The sequence below is a fragment of the Notechis scutatus genome, chromosome 6, assembly GCF_049901735.1.
Source record: "Notechis scutatus isolate UNSWTSFEM ecotype Mainland chromosome 6, rNotScu1.2, whole genome shotgun sequence".
Classification (NCBI taxonomy): Eukaryota; Metazoa; Chordata; class Lepidosauria; order Squamata; family Elapidae; genus Notechis; species Notechis scutatus.
The window spans coordinates 79,835,683-79,853,316 of NC_142014.1; the positions used below are offsets into that span (position 1 = coordinate 79,835,683).

The 17,634-nt window shown below is 46.2% G+C and overlaps 1 protein-coding gene across 1 annotated transcript in view; it reads right to left on the reverse strand.

The window, feature by feature from the left end:
• Positions 1-694: 694 nt before the first annotated feature.
• TSGA13 (testis specific 13) overlaps positions 695-17,634 on the reverse strand; it is a 16,968-nt gene continuing 28 nt past the window's right edge. The window contains exons 1-5 of the mRNA XM_026690294.2: positions 17,609-17,634; positions 7,715-7,921; positions 5,039-5,154; positions 2,550-2,656; positions 695-885 (exon numbers count right to left, since the gene is read on the reverse strand). The exon at positions 17,609-17,634 is cut by the window's right edge and continues 28 nt beyond it. Of these exons, the coding sequence (XP_026546079.2) occupies positions 695-885; positions 2,550-2,656; positions 5,039-5,154; positions 7,715-7,921; positions 17,609-17,634 (647 nt within the window). The remainder of the gene's footprint in view (positions 886-2,549; positions 2,657-5,038; positions 5,155-7,714; positions 7,922-17,608) is intronic.

Genomic DNA, 17,634 nt, shown 5'->3' on the forward strand with positions numbered 1-17,634 from the left:
AGAATTCCTGAGCCAGCATGGCCCCTTTAACAACCTGTCGATTTCAACTCCCAGAATTCCTGAGCCAGCATTGCTCCCTTTAACAACCTGTCGATTTCAACTCCCAGAATTCCTGAGCCAGCATGGCTCCCTTTACAACCTCTGGACTTCAACTCCCAGAATTCCTGAGCCAGCATTGCTCCCTTTACAACACGTGGACTTCAACTCCCAGAATTCCTGAGCCAGCATGGCCCCTTTAACAACCTGTCGATTTCAACTCCCAGAATTCCTGAGCCAGCATGGCTCCCTTTACAACCTCTGGACTTCAACTCCCAGAATTCCTGAGCCAGCATGGCCCCTTTAACAACCTGTCGATTTCAACTCCCAGAATTCCTGAGCCAGCATGGACTCCAACTCCCAGAATTGGACTCCAACTCCCAGAATTCCTGAGCCAGCATGGCCCCCTTTACAACCTGTGGACTTCAACTCCCAGAATTCCTGAGCCAGCAGGGCCCCCTTTTACAACCCTTTGATGACTTGTGGACTCCAACTCCCAGAATTTCTGAGCCAAAGAGGCTGGCTCAGGAATTCTGGGAGTGGAAGTCCACCAGTCATCAAAGGGCCACAGTTCCCCCCCGCCCCTCGGTAGGAACCAAACTCTCCGCATCACAGAGAAACCAACCTTGCAGAATGCAGTCACTGAGCTAAGATTTTACTAGGGGGAATTTAATACCACTGAGTTATTTACAATCCAGAGAGGGGCGTTCCCGTGTCTAAAGCCGTCTTCTCCGGGGACGATAAATGTGGGTTTCATTTCGGTCAGGCAGGAAAGGGTGAGAGGCTCCCACTGAAACTTCGCGGCAGACCATCCTTCAATCCTCGGAAGGGGCTGATCTTTCAAATCATCTGCAAGGAAAAAAAGCGGGAAAATGACTACGCGAACTCTGTGTGCAGGTAGTCCTCGACTTACGAAGGCAACTGAGCGAGAAATGTGTCGAGCGACTTTTGCCCTGTTGTATGGCTTTCCTCGCGACGTTTGTTAAGTGGATCGCCGCCGTCCTTAAATTAGTCACCCGATTGTCCGGTGATTCTGGGAGCGGCGTGCGGGTCTCGCGGCAGGGGTGGGATTCAAATTTTTTAACAACTGGTTCTGTGGGTGTGGCTTAGGTGGTGGGTGTGGCTTGGTGGTCATGTGACTGGGTGGGCATGGCTTGGTGGTCATCTTATTGGCTGGGTGTGGCCAACTCAATATCACTCACATCGAGGCACGCATCTCCTCGCCTGGCCTCTCATGACTGTGGCGATGCTGCAACAGTCGTAAGTGTGAAAAAAGGTCATAAGTCACTTTTTTCAGTGCCATTGTAACTTTGAATGGTCACTCCAAACAAGTAAAGTACCAGCAAAGGGGGAAAGAAAAACTCCAGAGAAGTTCCAGAGACAGGAAGTCTAATCCTGTCAAGAATGTAATGAGGGTTAACGGAGAAGCAGTTTCTGTAAGCAACACCAGAATGTTTCCTTCCTGCCTTCCTTACAGGATTAGCCCAGTAATTTCTTCTAACAACCGGTTCTCCGAACTGCTTAGAATGTTAACAACCGGTTCTAGCGAATAGGTGAGAACTGGTAGAATCCCACCCCTGCCTAGCGGTGAAGCTAATCGCCTCCCGTTCAGAAGGTTGAGAGTTCAATCCTAGCTAGCGGCAAATATTTCTCTCTCCCCGGGTGCAAAGAGAAAAAAAAAAAAAATCTGCTGTGAACTCCCATGTGGTGTCGGGAAAGGCATCCGGCCAGGAAACGCTCAGCTCCATCCAGTTGCCACAACCAGGGGTGGGATTCTACCTGTTCGGACCAGTTTGGGTAAACCAGCCCCTCCCCTCCCAGGAGTCTCCACGTGGCCCATTTTCAATGCAGGTAAATGCAGGATCTGGGGGGAGGCTCTGGGGGGGTGAAATGGGCCTTCCAGAAGTCTGGAAACGGGCCTGTTTCCAGCTTCCAGAGGGTCTCCAGAGCCCGGGGGAGACTGTTTTTCTCCTCCCAGAGGCCTGAGGTAAGCCTCCGGACTCTGGGGAAGGTGAAAAATGGCCCTCTCCGAAGTTTTGGTAGGCCACGCCCACCATGGCCATGCCCACCCAGCAACCGGGCAGTGAATCGGTTGCTGGTATTTTTGAATCCCACCCCTGGCCCCGACTCTACCCCGAATTACTGAAGGGATGAGTGTCGTGAAAGGGGAGTTTGTTAAGTGAATCGGGCTACCCCGTCGACTTTGCCAGTCAGAAGGGGAACACGTGACCCCTGGGACACTGCAACCGTCATAAATACGAGTCAGTTGCCAAGGGTCTAAATGTGGATGGTGTGACCCCTGCAACAGTCTTGAGTTCGAAAAATGGTCGGAAGTCGCTTTTTTCAGCGCCGTCATAACGTCGATCGCTAAATGAACTGTTCTCAGTCGAGGGTTGTCTGTATTGGTAAGATTAAAGTCAATGTTTAGGATTCCTCGACGCTTCCCATCCCCAACACACACACACACACACAATTTCCCAGTTCCTTAGAACCATGAAGAGGCCACAACTTACCTAGTCTGGAATGAAGGTGCAACTGAGGATACAACCTTTGTAAACGCCTCTCGGCGTAATTTTTGGAAAAGCGGGCTTCGCCTTTGAAATCCTTCTTGTTGGTGAACCTGCTGAGAAGACGAAATATGTTTGTTGAGAACGCAGCTGTCCTGACCGACTCCTCGTCCTAAAAAAAACCACCTTTTTATTTTGTTTACAGTGAATTCCTCTCCAGCAAAGTCACGGCCAACAGTCTTTCAAGAGTTGCCAGGCCGATAGCTTCCAAACGCCACACTGTAGCAGCAATGACTTGGCAAGAAATCAGGAACAGATCTTCACCCTCATGAATTGAACTGTCTCCTGCAAACTCCACTCCCCCTTTGCTCCTCTTTATTCCCTATGGGAGGGGCCATTCACTGTCCACCTGTGGCTTTACTTCCAAGTCGACCCTTGTTCCTTAGCTGTTCCCTTCTTCTGGCAGCTCTGTGCATGCACACACTGGGAACAGGCTCCAGCTGTTCTTCTTCCCCTCCTGCAAACCCCACTCCCCTTTTGCTCCTCTTTATTCCCTATGGGAGGGGCCATTCACCGTCCTCCTGAGCCTTTACTCCCAAGTCGACCCTTGTTCCTCAGCTGTTCCCTTCGTCTGGCAGCTCTGTGCATGCGCACACTGGGAACAGGCTCCAGCTGTTCTTCTTCCCCACTGATCTCCAACTCCGAAGGCAGCTGATAACTGTCGGATGGCCCTGTCCCCATCCCTGCCTCCGATGCAGAGCCTTCGTCAGAGCCTTCCCCAGACTCCAGGACTGGCCCATAATCCTCCCCAACCTCCTCACTGTCCAAATCTGCCGCCAGCTCTGCTGGCCACTGGCAGGTCACAACAACAGCAATCTCTTTTTGCACATTCAGAAATCCCAATTTGGATTTCTGGACCTCAGATTATTCAGGTGGCTAACAAAAGATTTGCTAAAGAGGATGATAAATAAAATAATATTTCCATATCTGGGATTTCATTCCGGAAAAAATTAGGAATAACGATGTGACAATCAAAAAGATAAAGGAAAAATGAACGTCACCAAAGGGAATCGCGTGACCCCAGGATGCTACGACCGTCATAAATACAAGTCAGTTGCCAAGCCCCTGAATTTTGATCTCGTGACCACCAGGGATGCTTCAATGGTCCTAAGTGCGAAACACCGGTCCTATGTCACTTTTTTTCAGGGCTGTTGTAACTTCGAACGATCACTAAACAAACTGTCGTAAGGCGAGGACTACCCATCAGGGGTCAGCTTGAAAGTATCACCAGTCTTGTTTTGGGGGGCCTGACATCTCTTAAGTGGCTTTAATGAGTGGTGAGGTGGCCTAGAGTTGGAGCTTTGGCCTCACCATCAAGAGGCTGTGAGTGGTTCTGACCCAGGCTTCGTCAAACGTAATTAATCTCAAACTTTTTTTCAAAGCAAAACCTATTTTATGGCGACACTTGGGAATTGTTTGCATTCCCAGCCAGAACTAATCTTAAACAGTTCCCCAAGATAAGCACACACCTTTCAGTGCTGTGGAATGCTGCCAAAAAACAGAAGTCTCCAATTAATTATACCAGAAACCGAGCGGAGTATACAGAGCTTCAAGGAGGACTCGGAATCTGTCGAACTACTTTGCTTCCTGCAAAGGTTTCGTCATTGAGGTCTGACTTTTATCCCTTATGGGAGGGGCAATCACTTCCCAGCCTTACTCCTGAGTCGCCCCTTTTGTCTCAGCTGCTCTTGCCTTCTAGCAGCTCTGTGCACACGCGCACTGGGAACAGGCTCCCCTGGGTCCTCTTCCTCGCTGCTGCCAGACTCCAAAGGCTCCAGAGGCAGCACCCCACTCCCAGATGGTCCTGGTCCCATCCCTGCATCAGACGCAGGACACTCGTCCGAGTCATCTCCAAACTCCCAGACTGGTCCCCGTTCTTCCTCACTGTCCGATTCCACTGCCGTCTGCACTGCCTGCCGGCGAACCACAATCGATCCTAGGTCAAGGGAGCTATTTCTCTCTCTGGGCACAATGAGAATATTATCTGCTGAACAAAACTCCGTACTGGTGACAGGAAGAGCATCTGGCCATTATTAGCTCCATTAGCAGTTGCCCAGACTCCACCCAGCAAGGGATTATGGGATCGTTAAATGATAATGATGATTTATTCTATTCTATTTAGAGTGATGCGGTGGCCTAGAAGGGGAACTCTCACCTCTCAATCAAGAGGCCGTGAGTTCAATCCTAGGTAGAGGCAGATATGTCTCTTTCTCTCTCTCTCTCTCTGGGTGCCATGGGAATATTATCTGCTCAACAAAACTTCATACTGGTGACAGGAAGGGCATCCGGTCAAGAAAACAACTCTGCTAGCTCCATTCAATTGCCCAGACTCCACCCAGCTAGGAATTATGGGGTCCTTAAAAGGAGATAATGATCTCGTCAGTTGCTTTAGTAGGGAAGACAAACCACGATGTGCAGCCTTTAGGGTTTGGTACCTTAATTGCGTGGGGATTTTCAGCTTTTTGGTTTCCATCCCGGGGGGCTCCTTGGATGAGACCCCCACTGGGGGCAAGAAGCGGGGGGCTTGACCCCGGAAGCTCTGCGGGTAAGGCTGGGTAGGAAAGGAAGACGGTCAGTCGGGGGTTAACCTTGGATACAGGCAGTCCTCGACTTACGACTGAGCCCAGAATTAATGGTCGTAAGTGGTGCTGATTCTTAAGTGAGTCACGAGGTGGCAGGGCCCAGTTTTACCCCTTTTTTCAGTGGCGGTCATTCAGTGAATCCCAATGTCCACGATGGGCAATATTTGACCAGAAACTGGAATTAAATCATCGTTTCTGAGGAAAACAAGGTAGTCAATTGTGGTTACCTGACTTTAGGATTACCCTAAAATGTGGATTGTTGGCTGGGTACCCGACATTGGATCGTGTGACTGAGCGGGTGTGGATGTTGGGACTTCGAATGTGAGTCTCTTAAGTAGCTCTGTCAATAAGTAGCTCTGTCAAATTGTCAATAAGCGGCCAGTCGTAAATTGAGGACTACCTGTATCTTTCCAGGCTGTGCAATATTCAGAGACACAAACACACACACACACACACACACACCTAATCATCCCTCGTCCTTCTCTTATCATTCTGTGCATCAGGTCTATGTAAACCACCAAACTGTTTTTTGTTCATCTAAGTTTAGGATTAAAACGGGTTGGACTAGATGACCTCTAAGGTCCCTTCCAGCTCGGTTATTCTGTTATTCTGATTAAGGGTGTTGAACCAATCCCCAAGGCATACAGCCACTCTCTGGATTCCCTCCTATTAAATGGGAAGGAACATCTTTGTTTTTCTTTCTTTCTTTCTTCTTTTGTTCTTCCTTCCTCCCTCCCTTATCCTTCCTTTCCCCTCTTTCCATTCCTTCCTTCCTTCCCATTCTTCTCCTTCCTTCATTTCCATTTTTCTCCTTCCTTCCTCTTCCTCCCTCCCTTCCTTCCCATTATTTTCCTTCCTTCCCACCTACCTATATACCTACCTAAGTTCCCCTTCCTCCTTCCCTCCTTTTCCCTCCTTCCTTCCTTTCCCCCTTCATTCATTCATACCTTTTCCTTCCTTCATACCTACCTATCTTATCCTCCCTCCCTTCCCATTTTTTTCCTTCCTTCTTTTCCATTCTTTTCCTTCCTTCCTACTTACCTATCTACCTACATAAAGTTCTCCATTCCTCCTCCCCCTTCCTTCCTTCCTTCCTTCCCTTCCTTCCGCCCTTCATTCATTCTTTTCCTTCCTTCCTTCTTACCTATCTACCTATCTAAGTTTCCCTTCCTCCTTCCCTCCCTCCCTCTCTGTCCTTCCTTCCTTCTCCATTCATCCATCCATTCTTTTCCTTCCTACTTGCCTAACTACCTATCTTACCCTCCCCTCCCTCCCTCCCTCCCTTCCCCATTCCTCCCTTCCTTCTTTCCTTCCTTCCCATTCTTTTCCTTCCTTCCTACTTACCTATCTACCCACCTAAGCTCCTCTTCCTTCTTCCCTCCCTCCCACCCTCCCCCTCCCTCCCTCCCACCCTCCCCCTCCCTCCCTCCCTCCTTTCTTTCTTCCCCCTTCATTCATTCATTCATTCTTTTCCTTCCTTCCTTCATTTCAACTACCTACCTACTTATCTTCCCCTCCCTCCCTCTCTCCCTCCTTTCTTTCTTCCCCCTTCCTTCCTTCATTCTTTTCCTTCCTTCCTTCATTTCAACTACCTACCTACTTATCTTCCCCTCCCTCCCTCCCTTTCTTTCTTCCCCCTTCATTCATTCTTTTCCTTCCTTCCTTCATTTCAACTACCTACCTACTTATCTTCCCCTCCCTCCCTCCCTCCTTTCTTTCTTCCCCCTTCCTTCATTCATTCTTTTCCTTCCTTCCTTCATTTCAACTACCTACCTACTTATCTTCCCCTCCCTCCCTCCCTCCTTTCTTTCTTCCCCCTTCCTTCATTCATTCTTTTCCTTCCTTCCTTCATTTCAACTACCTACCTACTTATCTTCCCCTCCCTCCCTCCCTCCCTCCTTTCTTTCTTCTCCCTTCATTCATTCATTCATTCTTTTCCTTCCTTCCTTCATTTCAACTACCTACCTACTTATCTTCCCCTCCCTCCCTCCCTCCCTCCTTTCTTTCTTCCCCTTTCATTCATTCATTCTTTTCCTTCCTTCCTTCATTTCAACTACCTACCTACTTATCTTCCCCTCCCTCCCTCCCTCCTTTCTTTCTTCCCCCTTCCTTCATTCATTCTTTTCCTTCCTTCCTTCATTTCAACTACCTACCTACTTATCTTCCCTCCCTCCCTCCTTTCTTTCTTCCCCCTTCCTTCCTTCATTCTTTTCCTTCCTTCCTTCATTTCAACTACCTATCTACTTATCTTCCCCTCCCTCCCTCCCTCCCTCCCTCCTTTCTTTCTTCCCCTTCCTTCATTCATTCTTTTCCTTCCTTCCTTCATTTCAACTACCTACCTACTTATCTTCCCCTCCCTCCCTCCCTCCCTCCCTCCTTTCTTTCTTCCCCCTTCATTCATTCATTCTTTTCCTTCCTTCCTTCATTTCAACTACCTACCTACTTATCTTCCCTCCCTCCCTCCCTCCCTCCCATCCATCCATCCATCCATCCATTTTTCTGCCAGGGGAAAGGGCCGGGTCCCCTTACCCTCCTGGACAAATCTTTGGGGAAGTACTGGAAAGGGGTAGTGAGGTGTTGGCCAGAAACGAGCAGAGGAAATGGGTTGTTGGTGACGATCAGGGCCGTCTTGTCCTGGTTGAATTCCGAAGATCTCAACATGAGGGCGATTTCCCTCCGGTGCTGCTCCAAGCGCTCTTGGAAATCCGCGTCCGTTGGAGGGATAAAATATTGGGTCTGCAAAGAGACGAGTAAAGCTGGTGAGAAAGAAAACGTAGGGTCTCCCAAATTCGGATTTGAGGTTGCTGGGAGGAAGCGAAGAGGCATCAGAGGTCAAAAAAAGACAAAATGGCACCTGTGGTGGGAGGACTGAAGTCCGCCCCCTTTCGGCCTGAAGGGGGCGGGGCTTGGATCCCCCATCGATGGTGTCCGATTTGTCCTTTTTGACTCTCCCCTGACAGACCCCCTACAGGTAGTTCTCGACCTACAACAGTTCATTTAGTGACCGTTCAAAGCCGTGGTAGGTTTTGAAACTTCTTCCTACAGGTTTGGTGTGAGCGCATGCTTTGCGTTTGCAACTCACCTTTCTGCTGCAAGCCCTGTGTCTAAAACAGATGATGCGCGCTAATCGGCTATGCCAGGCGAAGAGCTGAGGTTGAAAAGCAGGAAATAAAGTCAGTATAGCGCCAAGGTGGGTGGGAGAGCCCAGCAGGTGATCGTTGGAGTGAACCGGTTTGTTCAAAGCTGATCATTGGAGCAAATCAATTCACTCACAGATAATTGTCGGAGTAAACCAGTTCACTTACAGCTGTTTGTCAGAGCAAACTAGTTGGCTCACAGATGATCATTGAAGTGAACCAGTTCACTCTCAGCTGATTGTCAGAGCGAACAAGTTTGCTCAAACCTGATCATTGGAGAGAACCGGTTCGCTCTCAGCTGATCATCGGAGTGAACTGGTTCGCTCTTAGCTGATCGTCGGAGCAAACCGATTCACTCACGGATGGTCATCGGAGCAAACCAGTTTGCCCACAGATGATCCTCAGAATGAACTGGTTCACTCACAGCTGATCATCAGAGTGAACTGGTTCGCTCTCAGCTGATCGTCGGAGCGAACTGATCCACTCACGGATGGTCATCGGAGCAAACCAGTTTGCCCACAGATGATCCTCAGAATGAACCGGTTCGCTCACAGCTGATCATCGGAGTGAACCGGTTCGCTCTCAGCTGATCGTCGGAGTGAACCGGTTCGCTCTCAGCTGATCGTCGGAGTGAACCGGTTTGCTCTCAGCTGATCGTCGGAGTGAACCGGTTCGCTCTCAGCTGATCATCGGAGTGAACCGGTTCGCTCTCAGCTGATCGTCGGAGTGAACCGGTTCGCTCTCAGCTGATCGTCGGAGTGAACAGGTTCGCTCTCAGCTGATCGTCGGAGTGAACAGGTTCGCTCTTAGCTGATCGTCGGGCGAACCAATTCACTCACGGACGATCATCGGAGCGAACCAGTTTGCCCACAGATGATCCTCAGAATGAACTGGTTCACTCACAGCTGATTGTCAGAGTGAACCGGTTCGCTCACAGCTGATCGTCGGAGTGAACCGGTTCAGTCGAACCAGGCTGAACTGGTAGCATACCACCACTGGTTCAAAGTTGCAACAGCACTGCAAAAATTGACCTATAACCGTTTTCCCCACACAACTGTTACAGCATCCCCGTGGTCACATGATCAAAATTCAGACTCTTAAGATGGTCGCCGCGTCCGAGGGATCACGTGATCCCCTTGGGCCAGCTTTTGACAAGGAAAAGTCAATGGAGAAGCCAGTCGTAAGTGTGAAAAAAAATGGTTGTAAGTCCATGGCCATTGTTACTTTCACTGGTCACTAAATGAACCATTGTAAGTCAAGGATTCTCGGTGATCTGCCAAAATGGCTACTCCGCTTTGTGTCCGCAGAAGTCTCTGGGTTGGAGAATGCGGTTGCAAGCAGAGTGGGGTACATGTAAAAGCTCTATCCCCCCCCAAGTTTCCATTTCAATCCTGTTCTGATTCTACCCCATTCGTAAATCCAGTCCTCAATATCCCATTTCCTTGTCCCAAAGGAGCTTTTTCACGAGGCAACTGGACTTTCTCATTTTCCTTTGAAGATGTTTGTTAAACAGGAAACATTGTCTATCTCCAGTCTACAACAGTTAGTCCTTCAGCAGTTCCAAGAAGCTTCCACACTGTAGGAAGAAAAATCCACTCCAGTTCGAAGCCTGGGAGAAGAAAAATAGGCTGGAAATAAAATGGAGGCTGGCTACAAGTAAAGGAAGTCTTTGTTTATTTGGCTTTCCAGAAACTTCAGGGATAGCAACGTGTTTCTGGGGCGGCTGACAAAACAGCTGAGCAAGTAGATGGACTTTTATAGGGTTCTGGGGGTTTGGTGTTTGAGATGCTCCAGGGCGTTGTGCGATGTAGCGAGCCTTGTGTCTTTTGCTATTCTAATGGTGGTGGCTTAATCCTATTATGTCCTAAAAGGTCCTGTCCTGTCCTTCTTAATTCCATCACCCTGGAGCTGAAAGTGTTTTGTTTATGAATAGATTGGCCCGGATTTCTTAATGGGCACAACATCTCTAAAGACTTCAGGTCTCTGCTGGAGGCTTGTTTTACTATGCAGGAAGACTGGGGGGGGGCTGCTTTCCACCTTTAAAAACACGTTTTCTCTATTTCTTCTCTGGGGAAATATACTATTCTGCCTCTTTTAATATTCCCCTAAATATTTTGTTCTCTAGGAGTGTGTGTGTGTGTGTGTGTGTGTGTGTGTGTTATTACTTCTTACATCATGTCCTGCCCTTAGAATTTGGGTGGGAGGGGGATGTAAATTCTTCATCCCATCAGCTCCAGCCTTCTGTGGGAGTTGTGGCTGAAGCAGTGGTGGGATTCAAAATTTTTTTTTACTACCGGTTCTGTGGGTGTGGCTAGGAGGCGTGGTTAGGAAGCGTGGCCATGTGACTAGGCGGGCATGGCTTTTTTTTTCTTTTTGCAGCAAACACCCCTCCGCCCCCGATTTTTGGGCCTTCTGGGTAAAAAAAACCTCCTGGGGAGCTTTTTTGTTCCCAGAAGGCTTCCCTTGGGGGGGCAGCATCCCCCACACTTCATTTTGGGGCTCCCTGTGACCCAGGAAGGCAAAAAATGGAGAGTTGTTGTTGTTGTTTTTTTGCCTTCCTGGGCCTCAGGAAAGCTTCCTGGGCAAAGCAGTGAGTAAGCGAGGGGAATTGTAGGAACAGCTGATCGTCAGAAAGGGAAAAAAAGAAATACCTTAAGGAGTGACTGGGCGGTGTTGAGGTAATTCCCCGTTAGGAGAATGAGCGCGTACAGGGAGACATAGTGAGAGTAGGGAAGAATAACGCACAAACAGCACACGGATACACTGTACAGTAACTGTAGGTTTTTACTTCCAATAAACGTTTAAGCACATTCCAAGATAAGCAGTCCAAGTCATTCACAGGTAAAGCAGTCAGGGTTCAGTTCAGGGATAAGCCAAATATCAAAGTCCAGTATCAAAAACAGTTCAGTAACAGACTTACATCAAATACAAGAATAACAGTCAATTAGGAGGAACGCCAATACTCTCCAACAGAAGGAAACAGAGATACACTCACACTCTCTTCTGGGACTAAAACAACCCAGGTTTCTGGCTCCATCTTATGGCCATTTGAGAAACCACACCCAATTACAGTTTTAGCATTTTCTTAAACACATAGTATTAAAACGTCTATCCTGGTTTATATATTTCCAACCCAAATAACTGTTAGGTGACTTATATTCCTAACATTCTCCCCTTTTGGGTAAGACAATATATACAACCTTACATTCTAAGTCCATAATCTTCACAGCTAGCCTTATGCTTTATAGAGCCTTGGGCCTTTGTAAAATGATCTGCTATATTGTTTTCTGACATACAGTATTCCAGCTTAATCATCTTACTTTGCACACATTGTCTCACATTTAAATATCTTAAATCTGTGTGTTTTGATATTGTCTTGACAGCAATATTTCAAGCCATCTGTATTGCTGATTGATTATCTTCATAAACAACATTAGAATCTGTTACATCAATTCCCATGTCAATTAGTAATTGCTTATAACAAGCTAAATCTGTACATACATTCCTAACAGGCAGGCTAGCGTCAGGCAGGTGGGGCAAACGAGTGAGTGGTGACTGGGCCGGGGGCGTGGTCAGCCAGAAGTTACTACCGATTCGGCAACCCACACCAAATCCTTGCTACCGGTTCATCTGAACCGGTGCGAACCGGCTAAATACCACCACGGGACTGAAGGCGTTTTGTTTATGAATAGGATGGCCTGGTTTTCTTAACAGGCACAAAATATCCATTTCTAAAGGCAGACTTTTTTTTTTGCTATAAAAAAAGAGCCCCGGGGGGGGGGGGGGGCTGTTTTCTCCCTTTTTTTAGTTTTTTCCCTCCATTTTGAGGAAATATACATAATATTCTGCCACTCTTAATATTCCCCAAAATATTTAATTCTCTAGGAGAAGTGAGATTCCACACAACACAAATTTGCACTACTCAGGTGACCCTGGGGACGCAGATAAACCTCCAAGCGGCCTCAACGACTCTAAAAAGGATGCAAATGATCGTCTTTTTGTCTGCAAGGAAGATCAATCCTTCCATTCCCCACCATCTAATCAGAAGGCTCCACACCCATTTGCACCACTCAGGTGATCCTGAGGACACAGATAAACCTCCAAGTGGGCTCAACGATTCTCCAAAAGGGTGCAAATGATCATCTTTGTCTGCAAGGAAGCTCAATCCTTCCATTCCCCACCACCCAGTCAGAACTGAGGAAGCTCCTTGGAGGAGAAGCGAAACGCCTTCAAAGAATAACAAGAAAGTCCAGTTGCCTCTTGAAATAAAAGCACCTTTGGGAACAACCACGACCTGGAGGACTGAGAATCTCTATAGACATCCCATTTCCTTGATTTGGAGAAAAACCTGGATATCTTCTTCCCTTGGGAATGATCTCCAGCAATTCTCTCTTTTGTCTCTATTGTTTGAAGGCTGGGCTGGGCTGCTTAACCAATCAGCTTCCTTGGCTTTGGCCCAGGCATTGTGATGTGCCACCTCCATGCACCTCACAGTGCACCTCACAAACTGAAGAAGTTTCTTTCTTGGATGAGAAGTAAAACATTTTTTAAAAAAGAACAAGGAAGTCCCGTTGCCTTTTGAAAAGCCCTTTTGGGACTCCACTGTGCGCTAACTCTGTATGAGCACAGAAGCCGGGGAGAAATTTTGAGGAACTTCAACCCTACGTGAAGGAGGATCAAGTTGAGAAAGACATTATCTAACCCAGTTTCTTGACCTTGGCTACTTGAAGATGGGGGAAACTTCAGTGGTGGGATTCAAAAAGTTTTTACTACTGGTTCTGTGGGCATGGCTTGGTGGGCGTGGCATGGCGTGGTTTGATGAGCGCGGCAGGGAAAGGATACTTTAAAATCACTCATGAGGGAAGGCTACTGCAAAATCCCCATTCCCTCCCCGCCCCACTAACCTGCTTTCCAGCTCCATTCTCCTGTGTAGGGCAACCAAAGAAGACCCAGCCAATCTGCTGGGACTCAATGGGAGGCAGAGAAGAAATGGGGTTGGCGGGGCCAGTCAGAGGTGGGATTTGCCGGTTCTCTGAACTACTCAAAATTTCTGCTACCGGTTCTTCAGAACTGGTCAGAACCAGCTGAATACCCACCTCTGCTTCAATTCCCAGAATTCTCCAGCTGCCTCAGCAACTTTAAGATGGATGGGCCTGCTCCCAGAATTCCACAGCTGCAGTCAACAACTTGAAGATGGGTAGTGGACTTCAATTCCCAACAATTTTAAGATAGGTGGACTCCAACTCCCAGAATTCCCCAGCTCTCTCAACAGCTTGAAGTTGTGTGGATTTCCACTCCCAGAATTCCCCAGCCATCTCAATAACCTGAAGATGGGTGGACTTCAACTCCCAGAATTCCCCAGCTATCTCAAGAACTTGAAAATGGGTAGACTTCCACTCCCAGAATTCCTCAGCTATCTCAATAATTTGAAGATGGGTGGACTTCAACTCCCAGAAGTCCCCAGCTATCTCAAGAACTTGAAAATGGGTAGACTTCCACTCCCAGAATTCCTCAGCTATCTCAAGAACTTGAAAATGGGTAGACTTCCACTCCCAGAATTCCTCAGCTATCTCAATAATTTGAAGATGGGTGGACTTCAACTCCCAGAAGTCCCCAGCTATCTCAAGAACTTGAAAATGGGTAGACTTCCACTCCCAGAATTCCTCAGCTATCTCAAGAACTTGAAAATGGGTAGACTTCCACTCCCAGAATTCCTCAGCTATCTCAATAATTTGAAGATGGGTGGACTTCAACTCCCAGAAGTCCCCAGCTATCTCAAGAACTTGAAAATGGGTAGACTTCCACTCCCAGAATTCCCCAGCTATCTCAAGAACTTGAAAATGGGTAGACTTCCACTCCCAGAATTCCTCAGCTATCTCAATAATTTGAAGATGGGTGGACTTCAACTCCCAGAAGTCCCCAGCTATCTCAAGAACTTGAAAATGGGTAGACTTCCACTCCCAGAATTCCTCAGCTATCTCAAGAACTTGAAAATGGGTAGACTTCCACTCCCAGAATTCCTCAGCTTTCTCAATAATTTGAAGATGGGTGGACTTCAACTCCCAGAAGTCCCCAGCTATCTCATGAACTTGAAAATGGGTAGACTTCCACTCCCAGAATTCCTCAGCTATCTCAAGAACTTGAAAATGGGTAGACTTCAACTCCCAGAAGTCCCCAGCTATCTCAAGAACTTGAAAATGGGTAGACTTCCACTCCCAGAATTCCCCAGCTATCTCAATAATTTGAAGATGGGTGGACTTCAACTCCCAGAATTCCCTAGCCGTTGCAACAATTTGAAGAGCAGTAGACTTCAATGCCCAGAATTCCACAACTCTCTTAACAACTTGAAGAGAGGTGAACTCGAACTCCAATGATTTCCCAGCCCTCTCAGCAACTTTAAGACATGTGGACTGCAAACTCCCAGAATTACCCAGCCAGCTGGGAGTTGAAGTCTTCATGCTTAAAGTTGCCAACGTTGAGAAACTAACCAAAGTTAGATTTTGGAAAGAACATTCTTGGAGCTGTGTTGAATTAGAATTAGAATTAGAAAAACTTTATTATCATTGTACAAGTACAACGGAACTGTGGATGCACCCCAGCAACCGTTCGCAATACAATAAAACCAACTGAAGATAAGAAAAATAGAGTACCCACGTCTCCATTTGCCATTTGAGAGTACAATATCTACGAATATACACAAAATATACCTCCAACACTGACTGTGACGCTTAGCCGAGTATAATACACAAGAGATGGATTGTATGGTAATATGTTATTATACATCTGAATGGGGTATTGAGATTTCACATCTTTTCACATCTTAATAAGGTAGTGACTTCGTGTTTATTTGCGGTTCGGATGGCCCAGGGAAAGAAACTATTTGTTAGTCTAGTGGTGTGGGATTTTATTGACCTAAAACGATGTCCAGACGGCAGCAGGTCAAAAAGATAATTGCCAGGGTATGATGGGCTTGATTCTGCTTTGGCAGCGGGACCTGGCTAAGTCTTCCAGGGAGGGCAGAGGGCAACCAATGATCTTTTGAGCTGTGTTTATCACCCTTCATTCTTCTGAATGACCGATGCTTTATGAGAACAACTATCTGCTGGACATTTATTTATTTATTTATTTATTTTATTTGATTTGCCAATTGTTTACAAGATAATAAGTATAAATGTATACATAGTTGTGAATACATGAAATGGTTACATACAAGAAAAATAAAAGAATAGGAGAAACAATAGGACAGGGACGGTAGGCACGTTGGTGCGCTTATGCACGCCCCCTACAGACCTCTTAGGAAAGGGGTGAGGTCAATAGTAGACAGTCTAAGGTTAAAGTTTTTGGGGTTTGGGGAAGAAACTACAGAGTCGGGTAGAGTATTCCAGACATTGACCACTCTATTGCTGAAGTCGTATTTCCTGCAATCAAGTTTGGTGCGGTTTACTTTGAGTTTGTATCTATTGTGTGCTCTTGTGTTGTTATGGTTGAAGCTGAAGTATTCATTGACAGGTAGGACATTGCAATGTATGATTTTGTATACCATGCTTAAGTCAGACCGAAGACGGCATAATTCAAGGTTTTCTAGTTCTAGAATTTCAAGTCTGGTGGCATAAGGTATTCTACAGCGAGTAGAGGAGTGGAGAACTCTTCTTGTGAAATATTTCTGGACTTTCTCAATTGTGCTAATATCAGATACGTAGTGTGGATTCCAGACTGATGAACTGTATTCGAGTATTGGTCTAGCAAATGTTTTGTATGCTCTGGTTAGTAGTGTGATATTACCAGAGAAAAAGCTACGTAGGATTAGGTTAACAACTCTTAATGCCTTTTTGGCTATGTAGTTGCAGTGTGCTCTAGCACTTAGATCATTAGAGGTGAGTATTCCAAGGTCCTTTACAGAGCTTGGGTCATCAACAAGATCTTGACTATTCAGCTTGTATTTTATTTTCTGATTTTTTTTGCCAATATGTAAGACAGAGCATTTATTTGTTGAGATTTGAAGTTGCCATATGTTAGACCATTCAGATACATAGTCTAGGTCTTTTTGTAGGGTAGTAGTATTGTCTGTGGTATTGAACAGCTTTACATCATCAGCGAAGAGAACGCAATTGCTCTTAATATGATCACAGAGGTCGTTTATGTAGAGTATGAAGAGAGTTGGTCCTAGAACACTGCCTTGGGGAACACCACTATTGACAGGTACTGGATTTGATAGGACGTTCCCGATTTTGACCATTTGTTGTCTGTTTGACAGGAATGCTTCTATCCAGTTATTCAGTTGTCCAGAGATACCATAGGATTTTATTTTTAGGAGTAGTTTGTCGTGTACCACTGAATCAAAGGCTTTACAGAAGTCTATGTAGATTGCGTCTATTGTTTTGCCCTGGTCGAGTTGTGTCGTCCATATGTTTTTGCAGTGTAAGAGTTGCAGATTACAGGATAGTTTTTTCCTGAAACCAAATTGTTTATTGGAGAGTAGGTTATTTGTCTCTAAGTGAAGGTTGATGGATTGGTTAATAATTGATTCCATGACTTTACAGGTGACGCAGCATAAGGAGATTGGCCTGTAGTTTTCAACTAGGCTTGGGTCGACATGTACTGTATAATTGCTGGACATGTACTGTATAATTGCTGGACATGTACTGTATAATTGAGAAAGTCCAGAAATATTTCACAAGGAGAGTTCTCCACTCTTCTACTCGTTGTAGAATACCTTATGCCACCAGACTTGAAATTCTAGAACTAGAAAACCTTGAATTACGCCGTCTTCGGTCTGATTTAAGCATGGTATATAAAATCATACATTGCAATGTCCTACCTGTCAATGAATACTTCAGCTTCAACCATAACGACACAAGAGCACACAATAGATACAAACTCAAAGTTAACTGCACCAAACTTGATTGCAGGAAATACGACTTCAGCCACAGAGTGGTCAATGTCTGGAATACTCTACCCGACTCTGTAGTTTCTTCCCCAAACCCCAAAAACTTTAACCTTAGACTGTCTACTATTGACCTCACCCCTTTCCTAAGAGGTCTGTAGGGGCGTGCATAAGCGCACCAACGTGCCTACCGTCCCTGTCCTATTGTTTCTCTTATTCTTCTTTTATTTTTCTTATATGTACCCATTTCATGTATTCACAACTATGTATACACTTATACTTATTATCTTGTAAACAATTGGCAAATCAAATAAATAAATAAAATAAATAAATATATAATGAGACTGATAAAACAACATTTTCCTTCCTTCAGTTAAAAAAAAAAGAGATATTTTTATTTACCAGATTCGGATGGGGAGAGAAATGCA